The following is a 22441-nucleotide window of genomic DNA, read 5'->3' as shown; positions in this document are numbered from 1 at the left end:
CTTGACTGCAGTTGCATAAATCAGGGGACAGAAGCCCTCAGACTTGGGTTAGGAATGGGGATTTGCTTCTCCACTGGTACACCTTGCCTGTATGGAGACCTTTTGCCCTTGGTCAGGACACCAGGCAAGGTCACTTTGCTGGGATTGAGAGCCCTTACCTGGATGTATGCAAATATATTAACATACTGTAAATTCATAACCTTGGGTGATTAACTGGAACACCTATAACCTTTAGTGTGCGTTTTAAGTTGCTACACTATATTCTTGATTTTAAATTGTAATAATGCATTTTTCAAATGTATCCATGAAAACCTGTAACAGTGCTGTATCAGAGCTGTGTACCAAGTTCACATAAATTGTTTGCTTGGGCCTTGCAGTTAAACCTTCAAGCAAAGCTGAAATAAATTGTTTGCTTGAACCTTGCAGTCTAGTTTCTTTTTGTTGCATTGACCTTTATAGATTCTTCTCTTTTGTCTGTTTCCTTGTGCCTTAGTGGTTTAATACCTGGAATATTTCTGTGCTTTCTTAAATTTCAGAATAGAAAGAAAGTCCCTATGTTTTCATGCTTCATGGTACTTGGTAATGTGAGCCTTGCAGGTGTAAAAGATTTGCGTCCAGGATGTGTTTTCTCAGGACATTGCTTTGTACTCGAAACCTGGAGAAAAACCTCATGTGTTCTGTTAAACTATGTCCTTAAATTGAGGTCTTTCAAGACAAATGAAAACTAGTAACTTCTTTTCTTCTGTGGGCTGTATTTTGTGGAAACAGTTGTTAAAATTGTCTAAACTGTAACAGTTGTCTCCATAAGAAGACAATTTTGCTTGTACTTTGTGCCATTCTCATCTCAAACCATGGCATTTCAAGTAATTGTAATTTCTTTATAATCTGTGATGGAAACAAGAAAAATAATGGATGCAAACCCAGGATAAAACTGTAATGAGAAACTCATCAGTGGGTGAGCTGAAATTCTGTCACATTATCAAAGTGGACTTTAGTTAATGATGTACATAGTACCTTTGCCAAGATGAGTGCTGATGTAATCCAGAGGTCTTTGTGACCTCTTGAGACCTGTTCTGAAAAGGCAGTGACCTCTCTTCTTTTGTTGTGGAAACTGGTGCTGAAGCAATCTAGGGCTGCTAAGGAAATAGCTATTGAGGAAATCCATACTGAAGGAACAAGAACTTTCCGTCCGTAGGGTACATGTTAGCTACCTTGTGTTGTGTAGCGTGGATGTTTTTGTTAACCTGAGTCACATGGTGTGTAGTTGTTGTTGGGTTTGAGTTTTGTCTCCTTTTTTCTTTCCCTTTTTATTTTCTTTTTATTTTTTCTTTTCTTTTTATTTTTTCTCTTCTTTTTCCTTCTCTTCTCTTCTCTTCTCTTCTCTTCTCTTCTCTTCTCTTCTCTTCTCTTCTCTTCTCTTCTCTTCTCTTCTCTTCTCTTCTCTTCTCTTCTCTTCTCTTCTCTTCTCTTCTCTTCTCTTCTCTTCTCTTCTCTTCTCTTCTCTTCTCTTCTCTTCTCTTCTCTTCTCTTCTCTTCTCTTCTCTTCTCTTCTCTTCTCTTCTCTTCTCTTTTTTTTTTTCACTTCTTTTTTTTTTTTTTTTTTCCTTTGGGGTTTGTTTTGGTCTTTTGTGTGTGTGTTTGTTTTTTCTTTGGGGGAGTTGTCGTTCCTGGGTTTTGGGGTTTATTGTTTGGGTGGGGGTGGTGGTTTTTTGGTTGTTGTTTTTCTTTTGTTGTTCTTGTTTGCTTGGGGTTTTTTTGTGTGTTTCTTCCTCTTTTTTAACCTTGTAGGACTTGGGAATGCAGTCCAGCCTTGCCAGGTTTCCTGTGAAAGTAATGCGACAATATGGTATTGTCTAATAAAAACTGCATGTCCATAATAGTTGTTTGTGATTTTGTCCTAATGGCTACCTAGCCATCTGATAATTGTCTAAAGGTAGCAGCTGAACTCTAAACACAACTCCTGAGTAATACTTCATGTTGGGTAATCTCAATGATGTTAATCATGTGGTCATGCTGGCTCTGTTTCTGAAATGTGACTGCCTTGCTTTAAGAAGTTGATAGCCTTGTCTCATATAAAGATCTCTTTCGTACAGTTGACAGTAAGGGCACGACTTTCTACTGGGATGACAGAAATAGAGTGTATGAGTGTTTCTGGATCATGCTTTACAGCTGTTAGGAAGAAAGCAGACAACAAACTCTCTGTCTGAGCTCTGGTCTGGTGCTGCTTGAAAGTACTTTCATGGCTTCTCATAGGCAATAGAGGTTTCCAGGCACATTGACACATATTTTGTTTTGTCCTCTGAAAGTGGCATGTTTGGGACACATGCAGGAGGTGTACTAGTGGTGCTTACTAGACATCCATCTGCCTTCCTGAAGTTAATCCTCATGCTACAAAAGACAGAACACTCTTTTATAGATGTTAGTACAGTGCTGCATATGGATCCTGTTGCCATGTGTGGTCTAACATGTCATCTCTGATACACATCTTGCAGCAAGTAAAATGAGCCTTTGGAGAATCTTATTTCATTTTCTTTCCTGAAAGCAGTGTTAGTGCCACCCCCTGGCAAACCTCCCAGTATTGTACTATCTCAGTTCATAGGCCATATTTAAAAGAGCAGGGGGTTGGACTCGAAGATCTCCAGACATCCTTTCCAACCCCTAACATCCTGTGATCCTGTGTGATCTGTATAGTTTACATGGATTATAAACTAAATTAACTCACTTTCTAAACAAAAGATAGATGGTCTTGATGTTCTGTACACTTTGAATTTCTGGCTCTTCTCCTGGTTTAAATCATGTAATCTCTTTGTGTTTCAGTGAAGCTTGGTAAACTGATACCAGCTGAGAATTTGTCTCAGCATATTTTGTAATTTGTGCTGCAACAAATACAATAAACAAATACAAGTTCACATAAACTTTGTCACACATTCTTTTCTCTGACCCCAGATTCAACTCTGTTGGTTTGAGAAACACAGCAGTGGTGTAAACAAGGTGTTTGTCTTGTGCATAGCCAGCTCACTGAAAGAAAATGCATTTATTTTTCAAAGGTACTGTGCTCATGATTCTCTTTGGCATTACAGCCTTGTTTCTCAGCTTCACCATGAAATCCAACTGATGCCCATATATATGTAGTTACAATGATGTATGCTTCTGAAAGGAGTCTGATACCTAAATTTGAGAATTGCTTTAAGGAAGTATTTTTTCCTTGATTTTTTTTCTTATTTTCTTCAGCATTTGTGTTTCATATCTCTGCAAACAGTTGCAGGTTTTTTTTCTGTCTTCCAGCAAGCAAGACCCTCTTGGTTCTTCACCCCCAGGGAGCAGGCAGCCACAACGTCCCTGGTCAGCCTATTCTAGAATCTCCCAACCCTTGCTGTAGTGAAGGTTCTTGTGGATAACCTGCTAAAAGCACACAAAGGATAAAAGTGTAATATTATAATAACCCAAATTTTAGTCAATCAAGAAAGACCAAGGAGCTGTTCTTGTCACTACTGAAGGCACACAGAAGTAGATTTCATTCTTCTCTGGACATATACCTTTCCTGCTCTGGCAGGGGGGTTGGACTAGATGATCTTTTGAGGTCCCTTCCAGCCCCTGAAATTCTGTGGTTCTGTGATTCTGATTCTGGTTGTATCTAAAACCAAAATAGTAATGTAGAAAGTGCCATAGTAAAGCTACTTGCAAGATGCAGACAGTAAAATTTCTGCAGAATGTTGAAAAAGAGGAATAAGAACTTGACCTGTTAAAGAAAACAAAGTGCAGAATACATAGTTGAAGAATACAGCTGTCTCTACTTGCTGAGGGAATGCCTTCAAGAAAATGGTGTAATAATGGGAAAACACAGATGATGATTCAGTTACAGTAGTTTCATAATGGTGTCACTTACTTGGGTTGAGTCCCTGGTTTTACTGATTTTGTATGGACCTCTCTCTGGCCCCAGCTCAGGATCTACTCTTGAGCTGAAACTTATTCCTTGTTTATGTAAGTTCTTGTGCTAGCAGCAGAGAATCTGCTCTCAAGCAGGAGTTTGCCTTTGATTTTAAAATATCATGGAGACACAGATGCTCAGCTGATGAAAAACCTGGACATGACTTTCAGTGCAGTCTGAAAATTTGGCCCAAAGTCAGTAACAATATTGACATAAAGAGTACCCATTCAAAGTAAATATTAAAGACAAGTTAGCATTGCAGGCACAGTAATATTTAACACAAATAATGGACAGGTTTCATTTTTTTTGTAGAGCATAAACCTTTTCCCATTCATCCAGACCTACCGTGTGTTCGGGTGTGTGATCGTTATTGTGACTGATATGCACTGAAAAGGCTTTCATAGCAACAAGGTGATGTATGTTGATCTATTTGTAGACTATGTTGTGCGATTAACTAATTTGATTCTTTCACAGCTGAGGTTCAGTATGTGGAAAGCAAACAAACAAAAAGGTGTAACATTTTTTATATGACTTATACCAGAAGCAGTGATTGTGAGTAATTTGTTTGCTGCATTGGTAGTAATATCCATGTAACTACCAGAGCAGAGTCAGAATTAATAATGACACTTTGATGGAATATTGGTCCTAGTGTAAGAAAGAATAGATATTCTACTGCAAAGTGAAACAGAAATTATCTAAGTGTTAAGTGCTAGTGTTTCTTGCAACAAACCTTTGTTGCTCTTTTATGCTACTTTACATAATAGCCATGACTGTTTATCTCTGCTATAATTTGTAATTCTCAATGTAATTTTGCATTAATGATGTAACAATAAAAGTGTAAATTAGTGATAGGCATTGTGGCACTTTATAAAATGAATGTTACAGCCTTTGTTACACATACTCTAAGGACTGTTTTTTGTGGTTTTTTAGGATGATTTGGAGTTATCAGACTTATTTTTTCATTTTCTTACTTGCTTCCGTTTACAGTGGTAAGTGAATATATAATTTCTAGGACAGGCACACAGAGTAATGCAACTCTTCTGGAGGGGGAGATGACTAATAACTGCAGTCTGGTCTTGAGAGATCTGTCTTGGTTCTGCTGGGTTGTGCTCAGTTAACTTTTGGTAACTTACATAACCCTATTCCCTGACGTGGAACTTACTGATGGGGCTTTACTGACATTGTCCTGAGACTTCCCCTTCCCATGCTTCACTTTGCCCAACGGGCAGTTTTCTCTATCAATCTGAGGCTCATGACTACAAAATCCGTGTCCCACACCGAACAGCAAGGTTAGCAGCTGGTGGGGATGGAGGAGGTAGAGTGGCAGGCCATGGATCTCAGCTGACTGTGAATCCGTGAGCCCAGTTCCCCAAGCAAAAACCGGAGCAGTAGTATGTGCCTGGCTGCGGGAGGCTAGGTTTGGCAGCACTGGCATACGCTGGCTCTCCCTTTGCAGAGGAGCCACAATGCCTTCTTCAGACGCTGCCCTTGGGGTAGGAGTAAAGGCCACCCAGCCCAGCAGCCTCCCTGGGAGACAGTGAGCTCCAGAGTCAGCATCCTTTGTGGGTTTTGGTTTTTTTGGGGTGGGGTTTTTTGGTTTGTTTGGGTTTTTTGTCGTTGTTTGTTTGTTTTGTTTTAATAAACATCCCCCCCACCTGCAACTTCCACTCTTAGTCACATGCTGCCACTTTGTGTGAAACTGCTAATTTTGAAAGTATCTGTGTAACACCTGCTTGCCGTTACACTTGAAAGACTTGCAGTGAGTCCAGAACTAATTGCTTTACTGTGAGCTATAATTTAGAGTTCTCTTGATATGCTGGAAAATCAGAGATTGTGCATGTTTTTCAGTGTCAGTCTCTGTTAATGATTTACCTTGTTCCCTTAGCAAAAGTCAAACTTCAAAATTGCACTGCAGTGCCCTGGAATTCCCTCTGCTGATAAATTATAACTAAGACCTAGCGTGGATTTCTATTCATTAATGTATTAACTGCTTTCTTTGAGGACAATTAGGTAACTCAGCTTTTTAGCAAACCGTTTGATAAAGTGGAACTAAAATCTTGGAACATTTTTGGAACCTGGGAAATATTTTTATTACAGTGTTAGATCTGGTGCAGTTATACACAGTACGTAGTTCTACAGCATAAGTACATTTTTTACATGGTAATTTACACTAGAAGAAGGTAACTAAGATCCAAAATGACTGATACAGCAAATGATTGCAATATTCTTTTCTTTTGACTTCTCTTAGAGTGTTTAAAGTAATAGCAAATGCTTTGTTGATGACAAAATTGTGTGAAGAGGATGTGCTGAGAATAATAAATGATTTTTAGAGAAAGGCCTTGAGAGTATATAGATCAGATTATATGGATGCTTATGAAGTAGAAATTGTGTAGTAAAAAGAAATGAAAGTTTCAAGATATTAGCATATCTTGCACATATGTCAAATAATTCCTTTTTAATTCCTTTTTTTTTTTAGGGGATAAATTATATATTTTGCATATGTTAGAATAGAATAGAATAGTTCAGGAAGTATAGAATTGCCTAAGTGTAGTTTGTGATTACATAAACACAATAAAATCAACCTGTAATAATTTAAAACTGTAAAATTCAATGATAGTTCCTTTTGTTTTCGTCTAAAATATATATATTTGATACAATATGACAGCTCTGTAAGTATCAGGCAGGTAGATAAAATGTTTTACTTTGGGTTTTCTCCCATTCTGTAAAATACAGCGTTTTCTCTTTGTCTTTTAGCTAAGAAAAACTTTTGCAGACACAGGAGAAAAATGACATATTGGCTATTATGCTACCCCTTTGGAGGGCAAAATATAAGAAGAGAGTGGACTCCTCTGCAAAGCAAGTCCTCTTGAGTGTTTTAACATGGAGGTATTACAAATGCCTTCATCTTGAAAGAGGGAAGGGAGCAGGTTGCTGCTTAAGTGTCTTCATTTCACAGCTCTTCAGTATGTACATGTTTCATTACAAAGTTCAGTATGGGATTGAATTCCTGGAGATGTGAGGTGGTATTTCTGGTCATTTTTATTCTGGACAGTTCTTGAAACATTACTCCTGTAGAAGTATTTTCTTCATTGCAAAGCAAGTTGGAAGTGATTCAGGCTGGAGTGTGAGTGAGCAGAAGGTTTATGAAATGCTTGGAGACACTGAAGCTGTGCGCAGTGACACTGTCCCTGACTCTGGCCTCGGAGCATCTCTCAATGAAAAATAGGACTGTCTTCACACACAACTTTCTTTTTGCTCTCTGCACATCTTTCTACTGGTTTTCCTTTTAATGGTTCTCTGTACTGGTCTCTCTCCAAATACAATTCTGCCACTCCCGAGATCTACCATAAGAAGATGCCTTTCTTTTCTGCTATAATGGTCTGTCTTGTGGCCTATCCTGATGCTTGTTCTTTTGCTTCAGCTCAAGCTGTCCTGCTCCAGCATCGGATCTGAGGCAGGGAATGGGGGGAGACACCTCAGTGAATATTATTTCTGCTGGAGAGCAGAGATGAGACTCAGAGAAACTGCTTCTCACCCCCTTCACCCTCTTTTCCTGCCAAAGGACTGTCTTAGAAGCAAGGTCAATGACGAAGAACAACAGTGGCTTCACCCTCTCGTGGTGGACTGTGTCTGCTCCATTTTAATAATTTCTGCATTTTGTTATTCTGAATCAGAATGTGTGACTCAGATCTATGAAAATACAAACTTCCAAGGAGGGGACATCACTATGGTTTTTACACCAAGTGCCAATTACTGCCAAGTAGTGTGTACTTACCATCCTACCTGTCTGCTCTTCACCTATTTGCCAGCAACATGGACTAAAGATCCTGCAAACAGGTAAAGTGTCCGTGTTCATGTGGTTTTTGGTGGTCTCCTGTAGTAATTTTAGGAACTCAGTAACATTTTGACAGAACACAGGCACACAGGGAAAGCTACAGGGTTGCTATGGCTTTAAGACTAGTGATCTGAGAGAATATTTGCTTAAACTAAACAGGTGAAATTTGGCAATGACCAATCTTTCACGCTTCCATACCAGCCCTTTCAAGAAAACATAATTGACTGTGCACTCCCTCCCCTGTGCTATATATTTACTGTTAGGGATAATGGGTCACCCAGCCTCCAAGTAATCTCAAGTGACACCAGGGCCAACAAAGCAGATACAGCTCTGCCCTTTCTCCAAATTGCACTTGTCTACATTTTAATGTTGATGGATATTGGACAGCCTGCATTTCACCTGGAAAACACTTATGAAAGTCTGTTTCGTACTGTAAAAGCTGTGAATTGCTGTATTCTAAACCACAGGTTTTCCTGCTACTTAAAAGACAGTGATACAGAAACACTGCCAAAAGTACATGTGGAAGGAGCTGTCTCTGGACATTCCTTGAAACAGTGCAATATCCAAATTAGTGGTAAGACAATTATTCACATGTATGCTTTTTATGCTCTGTATCATCTAACAGATGTTAGAAAATTAGCATTTTGCAGACAGGGATAGAATCAGCCAAGCAGTGATTTGTATGTTCTTTGCTAGATCTTTTTCAAACACAGATTACAGACTCTACATCTGGTTTCACACTTTGGCCCCAGCTATCCACCACTGAGGCTCCCCAGATGAGGTAATAGGGAGATCATGCTCCTGCAGGCACTGTTTCAATTACTAGAGGCAGATGGGAGCACATTTTAAATGGTAGCTCTAGTTCTAAAGATAAATTAATTGCTACAATTCAACTCCATCAAGCTGCTCATATGGCATGTGTGACTCTGCTTTTGTAGAGTAGATACCCAGCAAAGCAGAAGTGCAAGTCACAAAATGATGCTGCTAATTTTATGATTCTGTGTAATAATTTGTTAGCTGCTCCATCTTTTTAGCACGTGTGCTATGCACAGAATTAGTCTCAGCATGCCACACCAGCAGGTTATCAACAGGCATATTTAAAGCCAATTAAATGTCTTCTTTTAAATATGTTTTAAACTTATACCATCATGATGATGTCATTAAGAGATCAGCTTTAAGCATAGCACGGTAGTGCACAAAAATAGAATAAAGAAGAATATATTTATTCACTTCCTGACTTTGAAGCCAAGTGTCTTATGGATGTTAGGCTAATTCTTTATTGGTACAGTACCTCAATGTATCAGGGCAAAATGGGGCTTACTTAGTGCAAGTTCTCCATTGCACCTGTTGATGAACCAGTCGTGCAAATTGCTTTTGCTTGCCACTTGCTTTTCAGAGCATTTGGAACATTTGGAAGCCCTTCCCTGCCAACATCCTGTAGCAGTTGTATTTCTGAGTAGCTTTGGTCCAGCAAAATAGATTTAAGTGGGTTGTTATTCTTTATGCTCTATAGGCTATTTGATATCATGTGAGTTACTGTAGAGTCAGAATAATCACACTAAAATGTGTGTTTATGTTTATATATATGTTTAAAAACCCCACCAAAGCTCGACTGACATGTTGTGTGGAAAGCCCTGACTGACCATGAGGCAAAACCTGCATCCTGCAGGGGAGAAAGCTGTTTCAAACCCTGCAGTCCAAATTTTTCCTCTGTGGAGTGTAAATTCAATCTTCTAACTCAAATGGGAGATGTCTTGCTTAGGAGGACAGAATTTGCCTTTTAAACTGCTCTGTGAATTTGGAAGTGGGAACATATGTTTTAATACTAATCCTGAGTTCTTGCTTTGATTAATGTCATTGTGGTCTCAGTCATGGTGGTGAGAGCTCTTCTCTTGTCTCACAGGCACTGTCAAAGTCGGCCTCTGTCCTGTGGTACAATGCTTTCTCTGCATTTCCAATTTTGTTACTAGAAGTACATGTAAAGTATGAGGTATCTGAAGTGAGCATGGGACATGGGATATCGACTGGGGGCTGTGTGGCAAGAACTGTTATCTTTTGGGCAGTTTGGGGTGGGGAAAATACTAGAAGTGTGTTTTCAGTACTTGGTCCCTCTTTTTTTCCACAGCTTGCAGCCTAGATGTCCATAAAGGATTGGATATGGAAGGGGAGATTTATGACATTACTACATCTGACAGCTATCAACAGTGTCAGAAAAGATGTACCAATGACAAACATTGCCATTTTTTCACATATGCATCAGAGACATTTGAGAAGGCAAGCTTTCGGTACATGCAGGTTTGGTCCCTTTCCTTGGGCAGCACTGTGCTTTAGTAGAGCAAATCTCAGAGCCGTCTGAGGTGTGAGAATTTACTCAAGGAAATAATTTCTCCTTGACTTGTCATCCTTGCAATGTTAATTCTAACTTAGAAATAAGAAAATGTCTGTAGTAAATTAGCTTTTGTTTGTCCATTGGTGAGAAAGACAAACTTGATTATCACACCAGTGGAAAAAATTAAAATCCTTTGAAGATATTGAAATGCAAATTATGTTGGTAGGTGTGCACTGTTATTGCTCTGTTAAATCTTGCTCTGCCTGTTTCTCTGAAAGCATCATCAGAGCAGTCAGAGAAATTATTTCATTTTATGAAGCCTATTTTTGAGCTTTAGTTCTGCTCAATTTTAGAAGTTAGACACTGCTCATCTGGCTCTGTTCCTCATTTGAAGATTGTTCTGGAGACTGGAGACTGGTCTGGCCTTACAGGGCCAGGAGGATGGTGTAGACCGATAAGATGGCCTGTTCTCTTACCACTTTCTTTATTCTTTGTCACTCAGTAAAAAATGCTTCCTGAAACAAACCAGTGTAGGAACTCCAACCAGCATAAAGGTGCTTGATGAGGTTGTATCTGGATTCTCTTTAAAGCCATGCCAGCTTTCTGAAATGGGTAACTATTTAAAATCTCTGAATCAGTTTAGTTTTAAGAGTTATGGATGATGCAGTGCTATAGCTCTCTGACAGGTATAAATGTTTTGTTATGTAAAATAAAACTTATGCTTGCAAATATAGGTAGTACTCTCAGGCTCAAAGGAAGTTCTGATCTTTAAATTTGTGCATTTTATCATTTATCTTGTGAAAACAGTTGTCTGTTTGGAGGATTTAGAGAGTTCTTTCATAAGATTAGACTGATGAAATTGCACATTTTCTTTGTTCCAGGGATGGGGAAAAAAAAAATAAATCCCATCAAACTCAAAGATCAGGAGAAATAAAAAGCTTTCTAAATTATGTTTGTATACTGTGTATGCACTTACAAATTTTAAATGAAGACCTGCAGCTTTCTAATACAACTGGCTAATATATGAGGATGTATTTGGTGTTTTGTGGGTGATTCGTGATGAAAGCAATTCCTGATTCTTCCTGCAGTTAATAAGGCAAAAGTCTCAAGAGTGAAAGATCAAACAATGTGTCTTATACCTTCTTATTCTAAACTAAAGCATCTTTCACTTCCCCCTCCCACCTCATTTTTTTTTATTTTTATCTTCATCTAACTTCACTTTCTCTTACTGTGTGGTATTTTCTCTTCTTAATGGTGATGATATCCTTCTACTTCCATACAGTCTAATTTTAGCTCATAGATAATCTAGTTTTCCCACAGAAATCACATTTTGTAGAGACTCAGCATCATTTTTCTCTATCAGTATGTTTTCTTCAGACTCTGCTATGCCTACTGTAAGAATAATATTTGGAAACTATTGAAAAAGTAGTTTTGTTCAGGTCTTAAAAATCAAGACTCTTAAAGAAAAACGGAGTGTGAAGAATAAACAAAGAAAAGATTTTGTAAAGAGGAGAGAACAGTTTGGCTATTCCCTCACTATGTGTTTGAGAGAGAATGGAGGGAACAATTATTTATTTGTTTCCCCCATGTTCCGGAACACCCTGAAGCCTGCAGCTCTAATCCTGGACTTGGAGCAGGTTACCTAGAGAAGTTGGGGATACTTCATTCCCTGGAAGCATTCAAGGTCACATTGGATGGGGCTTTGAGTAAGATGAATCCAGTTCTGGGCTCCCCAGTTTAAGAGGGCCAGGGATCTACTTGAGAGAGTCCAACAGAGGGCTACAAGGATGGTTAAGGGACTGAAGCATTGCCTTATGAGGAATGTCTGAGAGACGTGGGGTTTTTTAGTCTGGAGAAGACTGAGAGGGGATTTAATAAATGCATATAAATATTTGAGGGCTGGTTGTCAAGAAGGAAGGGATAGCCGATTCTCACTTGAGCCCTGTGATAGGACAAGGGGCAATGGATGTAAACTACAGCACAGGAAGTTCCACCTCAACATGAGGAAGAACTTTACTGTAAGGGTCACAGAGCACTGGAACAGGCTCCCCAGAGAGGTTGTGGAGTCTCCTTCTCTGGAGACTTTCAAGATGCATCTGGAAAAGTTCCTGTCCACTAGATTCTATGGTTCTGCTCTGTCAAGGGGGTTTAACTCAATGATCTCCAGAGGTCCCTTCCAACCCATATTATCCTCAAATACTCTGATTTAGTTGAAGGTGTCCCTGCTCACTGCAGAGAATTGGACTAGATGACCTTTAATTGTCTCTTCATCCCAGACCATCCCGTGATTCTCTGACTTGGCTGCTGTACTTTCTCAACAGATGAAGTTCTCTGCTGTCACCGAGTCATGTGTTTTGGATCATTTCACTGTTTTTACTGTCTTTGCAGCTGGTGCTTCCTTTCTTCTTTTGGTTTGGTTTGGTTTTATTTTGTTGTTGCCCTGGGATTTTAACTAGGACTTCAAATGTGTCTTTGGAGAATGTAACTCATTATTTTTATGAACATGCTAGCACTTCCTGTAGCTTCTGTATCCATAGTCTGATTGTGTGAATTATCCTGCTAAATCTCCGTTATCTTATTTTGGTCATGCCAGGGGGCAAACTGCACATTATTCTTGCCTATTCTGCTACTTTTCAAATAGTGTTTAATGTTAAGAGGATCATCCTGTTATTTTCCTTCTAGTCTTCCCATGATCCTCTTAGAAATATCTATTACCTTAATTATTCTAGACTTTGCCTAGGTTACCCTGATTTCTTCCTAGCACTAGATTTGTACACTGATTTCCACTGTTCCTAATTTAGAGCCTTCCCTATTAGATTAGCCTGCTTAGCCTGGAGAAGAGGAGACTCAGGGGTGACCTTATTACTCTCTACAACTACCTGAAGGGAGGTTGTAGACAGACGGATGTTGGTCTCTTCTCCCAGGCAAGCAGTACCAGAACAAGAGGACACAGTCTCAGGCTGCGCCAGGGGAGGTTCAGGCTGGATGTTAGAAAAAAGTTCTATACAGAAAGAGTGATTGCACATTGGAATGGGCTGCCTGGGGAGGTGGTGGAGTCGCCATCACTGGAGGTTTTTAGGAGGAGACTTGATGGGGTGCTTGGTGCCGTGGGTTAGTTGTTTGGGCGGTGTTGGATTGGTTGATGGGTTGGACGCGATGATCTTGAAGGTCTCTTCCAACCTGGTTTATTCTATGTATTCTATGTATGTATTAACAAATCTGTATTCTCATGTGTCGTTTCTTTACTTCTCTTTATGAACCCTCTTCCATCTTGGTAGTCCTCTCCATGAGTTTACACACTCAAAAGTGTCATTGAAAAATAATTTTCCAATATATCAGTCAGAAAGGACAGAAATGTAAATAAGAATAGAAATTAATAATCTGTAAACTTTGTTATTCTGATGATGCAATAAAAATCTTTACAATTCTGATATCATCCCCCCCCCCCCTTTTTTTTTTCCTTAAATATAGATTGCCAAATGGACCTTTTTGAAGATCAGGAATTTTCAGGAATGAATATTACAAATTTTTTCACCCCCGATATTTCTGTCTGCCAAACTATTTGTACATATTTCCCAAAGTGTTTGTTCTTTACATTCTTTACCAGGAAATGGCAAATAGAATCCCAAAGGTGAATATGCAAAATAACTTTAATTTTCCAAGTAGAATTTTTTTGTTATTTTATTATTAAGCACTATTGTCTTATGAAAAATTTTAAAAGGTTCTTTTCAGGAAAGCAGAGTTGATAATTTCCTGTAGGTGTTTCATCTGTTATCCAGTGCAGTCATGGGTTTGTTTGTTTGAAGAAAGAGTTACAAATATTAAAAAAAAACCAACAAACCAAACCAACCAAACAAAACCAGAACAAAACAAAACCTCAAACCAATAAACCTCCAAACTGCTTTAATAATTTAAAGCTGAATTTTATCAAATTACCAAAAAAAAGTCATTTGGTTTCCTAGCAGTATTAAATTATTTACTTGAGAAAACTTTTGATAAAATTAACAAGATTAAAAATGCTTCTGTTGAGCTTCCTTCTTTCTTACCTGATAGTGAGAATTGTTAAAAGAGCATATTCCATGCAAAACAGAAGAATAAATTTCCAGAGGAATTTCAGGAAGAGGCAAAGCTACATAAGAGGACACAGTCTCAGGCTGCGCCAGGGGAGGTTTAGGCTGGAGGTTAGGAAGAAATTCTATACAGAGAGAGTGATTGCCCATTGGAATGGGCTGCCTGGGAAGGTGGTGGAGTCACCATCAATGGAGGTGTTCAGGAGGAGACTTGATGGGGTGCTTGGTGCCGTGGGTTAGTTGTTTAGGTGGGTTGGATTGGTTGATGGGTTGGACGCGATGATCTTGAAGGTCTCTTCCAACCTGGTCTATTCTATTCTATTCTATTCTATACACTTTTATATATGAAATACTTAGACTTAGGAGAAAAAACACATTTGAGAAAGGGCCAGTATGGAAATAATCAATTTCAGGATGGGAGAACAGATTTAAATTATTGTTAAAAAAATTTAATTTCAGGAATCTTTGCCTTCTGAAGACGTCAAGAAGTGGGATACCAGAGGCACTTACAACTCGAGAAAATGCTGTATCAGGCTTTGGTCTCCTTAATTGCAGAAGATCCTTTCCTGGTAAACAACAGATTACAATAAAAATACTCATTTTGAAATTAATAGACTTTCTGATGCTTGGAATGCACTCATTCTTGCAGCCTGCCACTCTCGCACTTACACGCATATGAATTTTTTGGGAGATGAACTCAATGTCACTTATACTAAAGGACACAGAGCCTGTCAGCAGGTTTGCACAGATGTGATCCGCTGCCAATTCTTTACCTACTTTCCCCTCCAAGATTCATGCAACGAGGAAAGGTGAGGTGTGTTTTTTTTTTAACCTTCAAAGGGCTCTTAAATAATTATTCCACAGACTTGGTGAAGGGGGTAATGTATGTGTTCTGCATATAAAATCACAAACTGATTCTTTGCATTAATTCATTGGCAGAAAGTGTGAGTGCCACCTGAGAATGTCCTCAAATGGATCTCCTGTGAAAATAGTACATGGGCCAGGGAGGATCTCTGGATACTCACTAAGATTATGTAAAAAAAAAGCCAGTACTGGTAAGTGAGTCAGTGCTTAATTGATTTCAGTACAGAAGCCCAAACCTCCTGTTTTTCTGTTGGTGTTTTGGTTTGGTTTGGTTGGGTGCTTGGTGGTTTTGTTTTGTTTTGTTTGTTTGAAATTTCGTCTTTGTTTGTTTGTTTTTAAAACTAACTTATTTATTTTTAATTGGTTGCGTTGAATTGGTGACATTATGCCAATGGGATGCCTTTTGAAGTTAAAAATGTTCTGGACTTGGCCTGTTCTGTTAACTCTAAACAGCAACAGTACCACTGTGAACTTGTTTTTAATAGACTTTATCATCATAAATCACAAACAGGTCAGAATCTGTCAAGTATCTGTTTTTGCGACAGATTGGTCTCTCTTCAGGGATCAGCAGTAGTTTCGTCTTAATTTTTTATTGGTGAGTGCAAATTACCTTTGAGCACAGTTTTAAACAATTTCTCTAGTGTGTATGCAGCATTCTGCAAGAAATATTAGGATTGTTGGAGGGACAGACTCTTCCCCTGGTGAATGGCCATGGCAAGTCAGCTTGCATGTGAAGTTGTCTCGTAAGAGACACACCTGCGGGGGCTCCATCATCAGCAACCAGTGGATTCTTACAGCGGCTCACTGTGTCATGAGGTGAGGCCTAAATGTAAATGTACAAATAAGACAAAAAATTTGATCCAGCATGAGATAAGCTGAGATCTATCTCTTGTAAAGATATAAATGAGGACTAGATTAAAATAAATTGTTCTTGTATAATTGAAAGGTGAACTCCTAAGGTAGACTAGTCATATCCTTAATGTAAGTGGGGCTCCATACTTTTTCCCTTTGTAACATAGTACTGTACAACTGATGCTAAATGATTTTAACACATCTAGAAGGTAAATTTCTAGAGCAGACAGTAGATACCTACAGAAACAGAGACATTCTCATGTGATATAAACTTTCTCTTACTGTAATGCCATATTACCTATCAAGGAAAAACTGTTGCTAGTGCATTCCTTTTCATAAGCTTCAAACTACGTACTTGGAGATTTCTCTGTGGCACTTAATGGTATTAATTAGAGCTTCAGTAGTGGAGTGCTCAGCAAGTTAACTTATTTGAGCAGGACACTTAAGTAAATCAGGGTGGGGAGTCCAATTAGTCTGCTTCTGGTATCTGAGCTACCTATTTTTATAATACATGAAACATTCAGATTCCAGCAATCCTGGTTTTGCTTTAACAGTTGAGGTTGGGTTTTTTTTTTCCTGAATTCTATCAATGATCCAGTTAGTACCCTATTTTTAAGGTAGATTTCAACTGTACAAACAAAATTTGAAGCAGCCAAAACCTAAGACATTGCTACTTGTCATCACCTATAAAGCAGGCTGTCCTGTCATTTAAAGTATGAAAGGTATAATGCTGTAGTGCAGTGTGATGGGAGAAAAGGGTCAAGTAGCAAAAAAAATGCTTCAAAAACCAGGACGTTGACCCAGAAGCATAGTCCAAGATAAGGCTTTTTTGCTCGTGTGGTGTAGTACGTCACCCTTTATTGTTTTCTTGTAGATGTAGCACAGTTGCCAATATGCTGCCTCCAGTAATTAAACTCCTTAAAAAACCTAGATAAAAGCTATCACTCTCCAGCTGTTATGCAATGTAGAAGCTACTGATATCATAAAAGACAAAGGAAAAAGATATTCCTACAAAATATATATTTGAAAAAATAGACCCTATTAGTTGGAACTTATTAAGCTTAACTGATATTTATGAGTTCTTATATGAAACCTTCAAAATATTTTCAAAGTTTGTTTGAAATCATAAAAGTTACCTGGAACTTTTCATGAGTCTATGTTACTACACTTTCTAATCTATACTTACATGGCTATGTGCCATTTCCTCAGCAAGTGAGAGTAGACCCTTCTTGACTTTATATTCCCAACCATGCTTTCATTAAAAGAAAAGCTCTTGTGTAGGAATAAATGGAAAGAATCTCATTTACTGCTTCAGGGCTTGCATTTGGCACTTGAAAATAAAGAAATACATTTATAAATAAATAGAAGAGAAAAAGAAGGGGAAGAAGAAAACAGAAGGGGAAGGAGGATGGAGAAGGATCGGGACAATGACAATCTGAACATAAAGGAGAGAGGAAACTGCTGTAGGGATGAATATGCAAATAGGGAGGAACAGAAGGTAGTGGAAGGATTGGAAAAAAAGTTAATCTTATTTAGTTTTGAGAGTCTGAAAATAAAAAATGGAAAGAAATACCACAGTGCTGTTCACTGTACACTCAGGAGTAATGAAAGATGTTGGCACCTACACACAATCTCAAAACTGTGCGTATCTTTTGCCACAGACTGACTGACTCTCTTTTTCCCTCAGTCCTGAGAATCCCAACATTTGGCGTGTTTATGCTGGTATTTTAAAACAATCAGAAATAAATGAGGATACAGCCTTCTTCAAAGTGGAAGAGATTATTATTCACCCTCAGTATAAATATGCACAGAATGGATATGACATTGCTTTAATGAAACTTGATAAGCCTATGAATTTTACTGGTATGTAGTGTATTTCAGAGGTCTTCTGAAAACTTGTTGGATGTCACAGGGCTGGCATTGGTATGCAGTGCATGACACTTGGTTTGGCTTCCTTTAATATGCAGTTACTGGGGTTTGAAGAGGATCTCATTCTGCTGGCTTTGTAAAGAAAATTGGTGGCTTTTGTCTATGTGACTAGAATGATACATAGTGTAAGGGACAAAGCATAACATGGAGGCTATCCTGGCCTGTATCAGAAACAGTGTGGCCAGCAGGAGCAGGGAGGTCATTCTTCCCCTGTACACTGCACTGGTTAGGCCACACCTTGAGTTCTGTGTCCAGTTCTGGGCCCCACAGTTTAGGAAAGATGTTGACTTGCTGGAACGTGTCCAAAGAAGGGCAACAAAGCTTGTGAGGATTTTGGAGCACAAGCCCTATGAGGAGAGGCTGAGGGAGCTGGGGTTGCTTAGCCTGGAGAAGAGGAGGCTCAGAGGAGATCTTATTGCTGTCTCCAACTACCTGAAGGGAGGTTGTAGCCAGGTGGGGGTTGGTCTTTTCTCCTGGGCAGCCAGCAACAGAACAAGAGGACAGTCTCAAGCTGCACCAGGGGGAAGTTTAGGCTGGATGTTAGGAAGAAGTTCTTCATAGAAAGAGTGATTGGTCATTGGAATGTGCTGCCCAGGGAGGTAGTGGAGTCACCATCAATGGAAGTATTTAGGAAGAGACTGGATGGGGTGCTTGGTGCCATGGTTTAGTTGATTAGATGGTGTGGGGTGATAGGTTGGACTTGATGATCTCAAAGGTCTTTTCCAACTTGGTTAATTCTATTCTATTCTATTCTATTCTATTCTATTCTATTCTATTCTATTCTATTCTATCATCAGGGGGCGTGTAGGTATCCATAAAACTTTAATGTTGCAGTTAGTTGTCTCTGCTGGTCAACATAATTTTTTAAATCATATTTCAGATTTTCAACTACCTATTTGCTTGCCATCAAAAGAAGATGCTAACATACTTTACACTGATTGTTGGGTAACTGGATGGGGTTACAGAAAAGAAAAAGGTATGGATAAACATTTAAACAGTGAGTTATTGAATTTGCAGAATTCATATGGTAACCTCCCTCCTCCCCTTAATAAAAAAAAAATCAAAAAAATCCCCTTATTTTTAAAAAGAAAATTCTGCTGTATTCTTGGCTACCACTATTGCTATCTGGCCAGAACTGTAATATAATTCTTAATTAGAATATAGTTTTATTAAGACTTATATGAAACATGTATGAAACTGTCATTAAATAAATCCATGCTCTGACATATAACCTAGATTTTATAAATTGTCTGGTACAATAGCTTGATATATGTAAGAATAGAACTTTTAATATGTCCTCTGCAGCCCTCAACTATTTTTCCTTAGATCCTAGAATAATCTGCTGGTGAACCCCAGTACACATGGGGAGTGCACATTCATTTTCATGTTGCCAACTGAAAAAAGCCAACTGATTTACCACTGAACTGTGAGGGTTTGAATTACAGTCTACACATAACCCAAGTGTGGTCTTGTTTTAATTATTGTGTTCATATGACTTTTGTGATTCTGAAGACTGGTTATAAAAAACCCCAATGACTTTTGTGGTTTGATTATCAGACAGTTCACATCATTTACTATCGCATAAATAAAGGAAAATCAATGTTGTGGAAGTCCAACAACACTCCAAAAGCAGTGGACTCCAAATTTGTAATGCCATTGTACTGGAATTTCTGGAGTTTAATTTTAACTTTTATTTTGCTAGAAGTGAACATTTCTCTGTTACCTAGGTCGTGTAGAAGATATTCTTCAGAAGGTTGCCGTTCCTCTCATGTCGAAAGAGGAATGCCAGGCAAGATACCGGAAGCGCAGAATAGGTGACAAAGTGGTCTGTGCTGGCTATGACCAAGGTGGAAGGGATGCTTGTAAGGTAATGAAAAGAAGTAGTATATAGTGATATATAGTGATATATTCCAGCTATTTGTTCAAATACATAATTGAATATTGTAATTATTTTTTATTTGCCATTGGAAAAATATGGCTCTATGTGGAGCTTTTGACTAATGTCTCACTTTTGCATGTCAAAAGAACTGAAAACCAAGGTATATGCAAAACATTTTTGAAATAATTAGAGAGAGATTCCATGGATAAGAAACTCTGGGTATATGTATACATGTATCTCATCCATTTAGGGAATAACCAGTATTCCTTTCAGACTATCAGAAATCCACAGAGGGCAAGTATAGTATCTTGAAGCATTTCTGCAATAAAAGCGTATTTCATATATGATGTCTCTGTTTCTTGAGATGAAATACTCTACATGAAAGCACACTTTAAAGCATCCACTGTATACAAACCAGAACAGAGGGTGCTAGCCATGCCATTGAAATGCACGGTGGGTGGAAGGCTAAAGACAACTTGAGCAGACTGTTCTGTTCGTTATTAGAATCGAAAATGTCTCAACAGCATGAGTTCAGAGACACAAATTTTCTGTTAGAGTGTAAACTCATGCACTTACATCAATTTAAATATTCTCAGTTGATTTATTCCAAAAGACAACAGTCTGATTAGTAAGATTAAATTCTGTGTCAAATACAGTATTTTAACTTCAAGCATTTAGCAGTTAACAGTAACTGTGGTTGGTATTGAGCAATTAGAAATAAAAATACTTGGAGTTGGGAAGTCATTTTTGCTTTATTCCAATTAAGCATTCTTTATCTGATACAGTGTACTAGAACATTCTGTTTTATGAAAATAACACACTTGCTATTGTCTCAACAACTTATAATGGCCACACTACAGAACCTTATGCTTGAAATGATCAGTTAAGCATAGGAAACAAAAACAGAGGTGTGTTTTATCCAGGGGAGGACAGCATCACTCAAACAAGAGAAGCTATGAAGAGAACTCGTTGCCAAATCTACTGTTTTCCTCACTAGCACACATAGTGTTCAGTGGTTTTAAAATCCTGTGCAGCTTTAAATCACAGTAATTTTGAAGTTTAACAGGAAATGGAAATTATTTTCAATGACTGGAAAGTATTTAAAAGTCAATTTACTGTAGAAACAGAAAACCTGCTTCAGTACCTTGTTAATTAGCCTTAAGTGAAAGTAATTGAAATCCAGGCAGTTATGCTGGCATTAATGCTGAATGATGCTGATTTTAATTGAGGCTTTCTGAGTGAGATACTGACAGGAGCTGTTTCTTCATGCTCTGCCTTTCTCCTGTGATACAGGGAGATTCAGGAGGGCCACTGTCATGCAAGCATGAGGAGCTGTGGTACCTGGTAGGCATCACCAGCTGGGGCAATGGTTGTGCTCGTCCTAGGCAGCCAGGTGTCTACACAAAAGTTGCTGAGTATTCGGACTGGATCCTAGAAAAAACTGCATAGCACAGGAGTTACATACTGGCTCAAAATGTTGTTGTGGGATAATAACTCTAGGAGTAATGTGGTGAAGTGTCTTAAGTTTTTTTTAAATGGTGTTTCCTCTTAGCCTGGAAAGCAAAAGACTTGATTTAAAAAAAATACAGAAGAGCAGGAATGGATGAACATTGCTATTATTAAATAAAAAAAGCAGTAATTAAATTAAAACTCTGTGGTCACTGATTTGGCAGCAAAAACCCCACTGATTGCTCCTGTCCCTGCTAGCATAAAATTGGAGTGAATGAGGTTGTATGGCATGTATGGGCCTGGGAGCTGCTTCTGCATTCTGAGGTTTGAACACAGCAATGTCCTTTCACCAAATTTGGTTGAAATGAACAGACCAGTTCCAAATTTACCAAAGGGCATGCAGAAGCAAAGCTGAGACAGGGAGAAGTCTACACAGTTGGAGAAATTCTTAGGGAATTAGCCAAAAACCTGCCCATCCTAACAGAGAAAATACAACCCAGAGGCTTTGCCAAGCTCTTCAGTATCAATTTTGCAAGTATGGTAACAGCACTGTCTTTCATATATGTTATTTTAATTTCTTTGGAAAGTTTTGTGATAAGAATTATAATGTGGGTCTATATTCCTTGAGGCAGAATATCCAGAAAGTCCATAAAAGAATAAACTCCTTCAGAGGCATCATATATCATTGGTCATTGCACAATATGTTTTTATTTGCCAGATCCCTAGCTCTTTTTGATTAAAGAAACAACTCTCTCATTTCAATTTTTCCTCCCTCCTTTTTATTCTTTGTGGCCAAACCCTAACATTGCTATTAGAAACAGCAGTGAAAAGTTTGTTGTTTTCCTGTAGTAAGAGGCAGCATTTTACACTGAATCGGAAAGGAAGGCACAGGACTTAACATATGTCTTTGCCAAACTTCATTTCTTTCTAATCCCCTAAGTTACTTTAATTGCTGAAAATACGTCTTAGAGTGCTACTTGTAATTGCCATAAACCCACACTGGGTATGTTGTGGAGATAAACAGCAGGGGAGGTTTTTAAAGTAAATGAGGTTGTGAAGATTAGAAATTAAACAGGTCAAGCTGCTGAAAATTACTTTTGGTGCTTTATTTACAAATAACACTGAGGAAAAAAAATGTAATTCCACACCTACAAGGTACAAACAGTTGTACCTGTTCTTCTGAAGAGCTCTTGTGCTCAGAGTGCTTCTCAAAGTGTGCAGTGCTAAATTGTGTTCATGCTCAACGCACCTGAAATTCTAAAGTTGCATTCAGAGGCTGGGGGTTTGGTCTTGCCCGTTTCCAAAG

At 38.5% G+C, this 22441-nt stretch overlaps 1 protein-coding gene across 1 annotated transcript; it reads left to right on the top strand.

The window, feature by feature from the left end:
• Positions 1-4791: 4791 nt before the first annotated feature.
• LOC104301811 (plasma kallikrein) lies at positions 4792-21165 on the top strand. Its single transcript, XM_009902247.2, has 14 exons — positions 4792-4917; positions 7603-7765; positions 8231-8337; positions 9889-10048; positions 10595-10704; positions 13564-13723; positions 14622-14731; positions 14812-14971; positions 15102-15217; positions 15668-15842; positions 17566-17741; positions 18688-18783; positions 19535-19674; positions 20980-21165. The coding sequence occupies exons 1-14, from the start codon at positions 4860-4862 to the stop codon at positions 21133-21135; spliced, it is 1887 nt and encodes a 628-aa protein (XP_009900549.1). The 5' UTR covers positions 4792-4859; the 3' UTR covers positions 21136-21165.
• The last annotated feature ends 1276 nt before the right edge of the window (positions 21166-22441 follow it).

Source organism: Dryobates pubescens, chromosome 1 (genome assembly GCF_014839835.1).
Source record: "Dryobates pubescens isolate bDryPub1 chromosome 1, bDryPub1.pri, whole genome shotgun sequence".
Classification (NCBI taxonomy): domain Eukaryota; kingdom Metazoa; phylum Chordata; class Aves; order Piciformes; family Picidae; genus Dryobates; species Dryobates pubescens.
The sequence above is the reverse complement of the archived record's forward strand: the minus strand, read 5'-3'. Positions and strand labels throughout refer to the sequence as shown.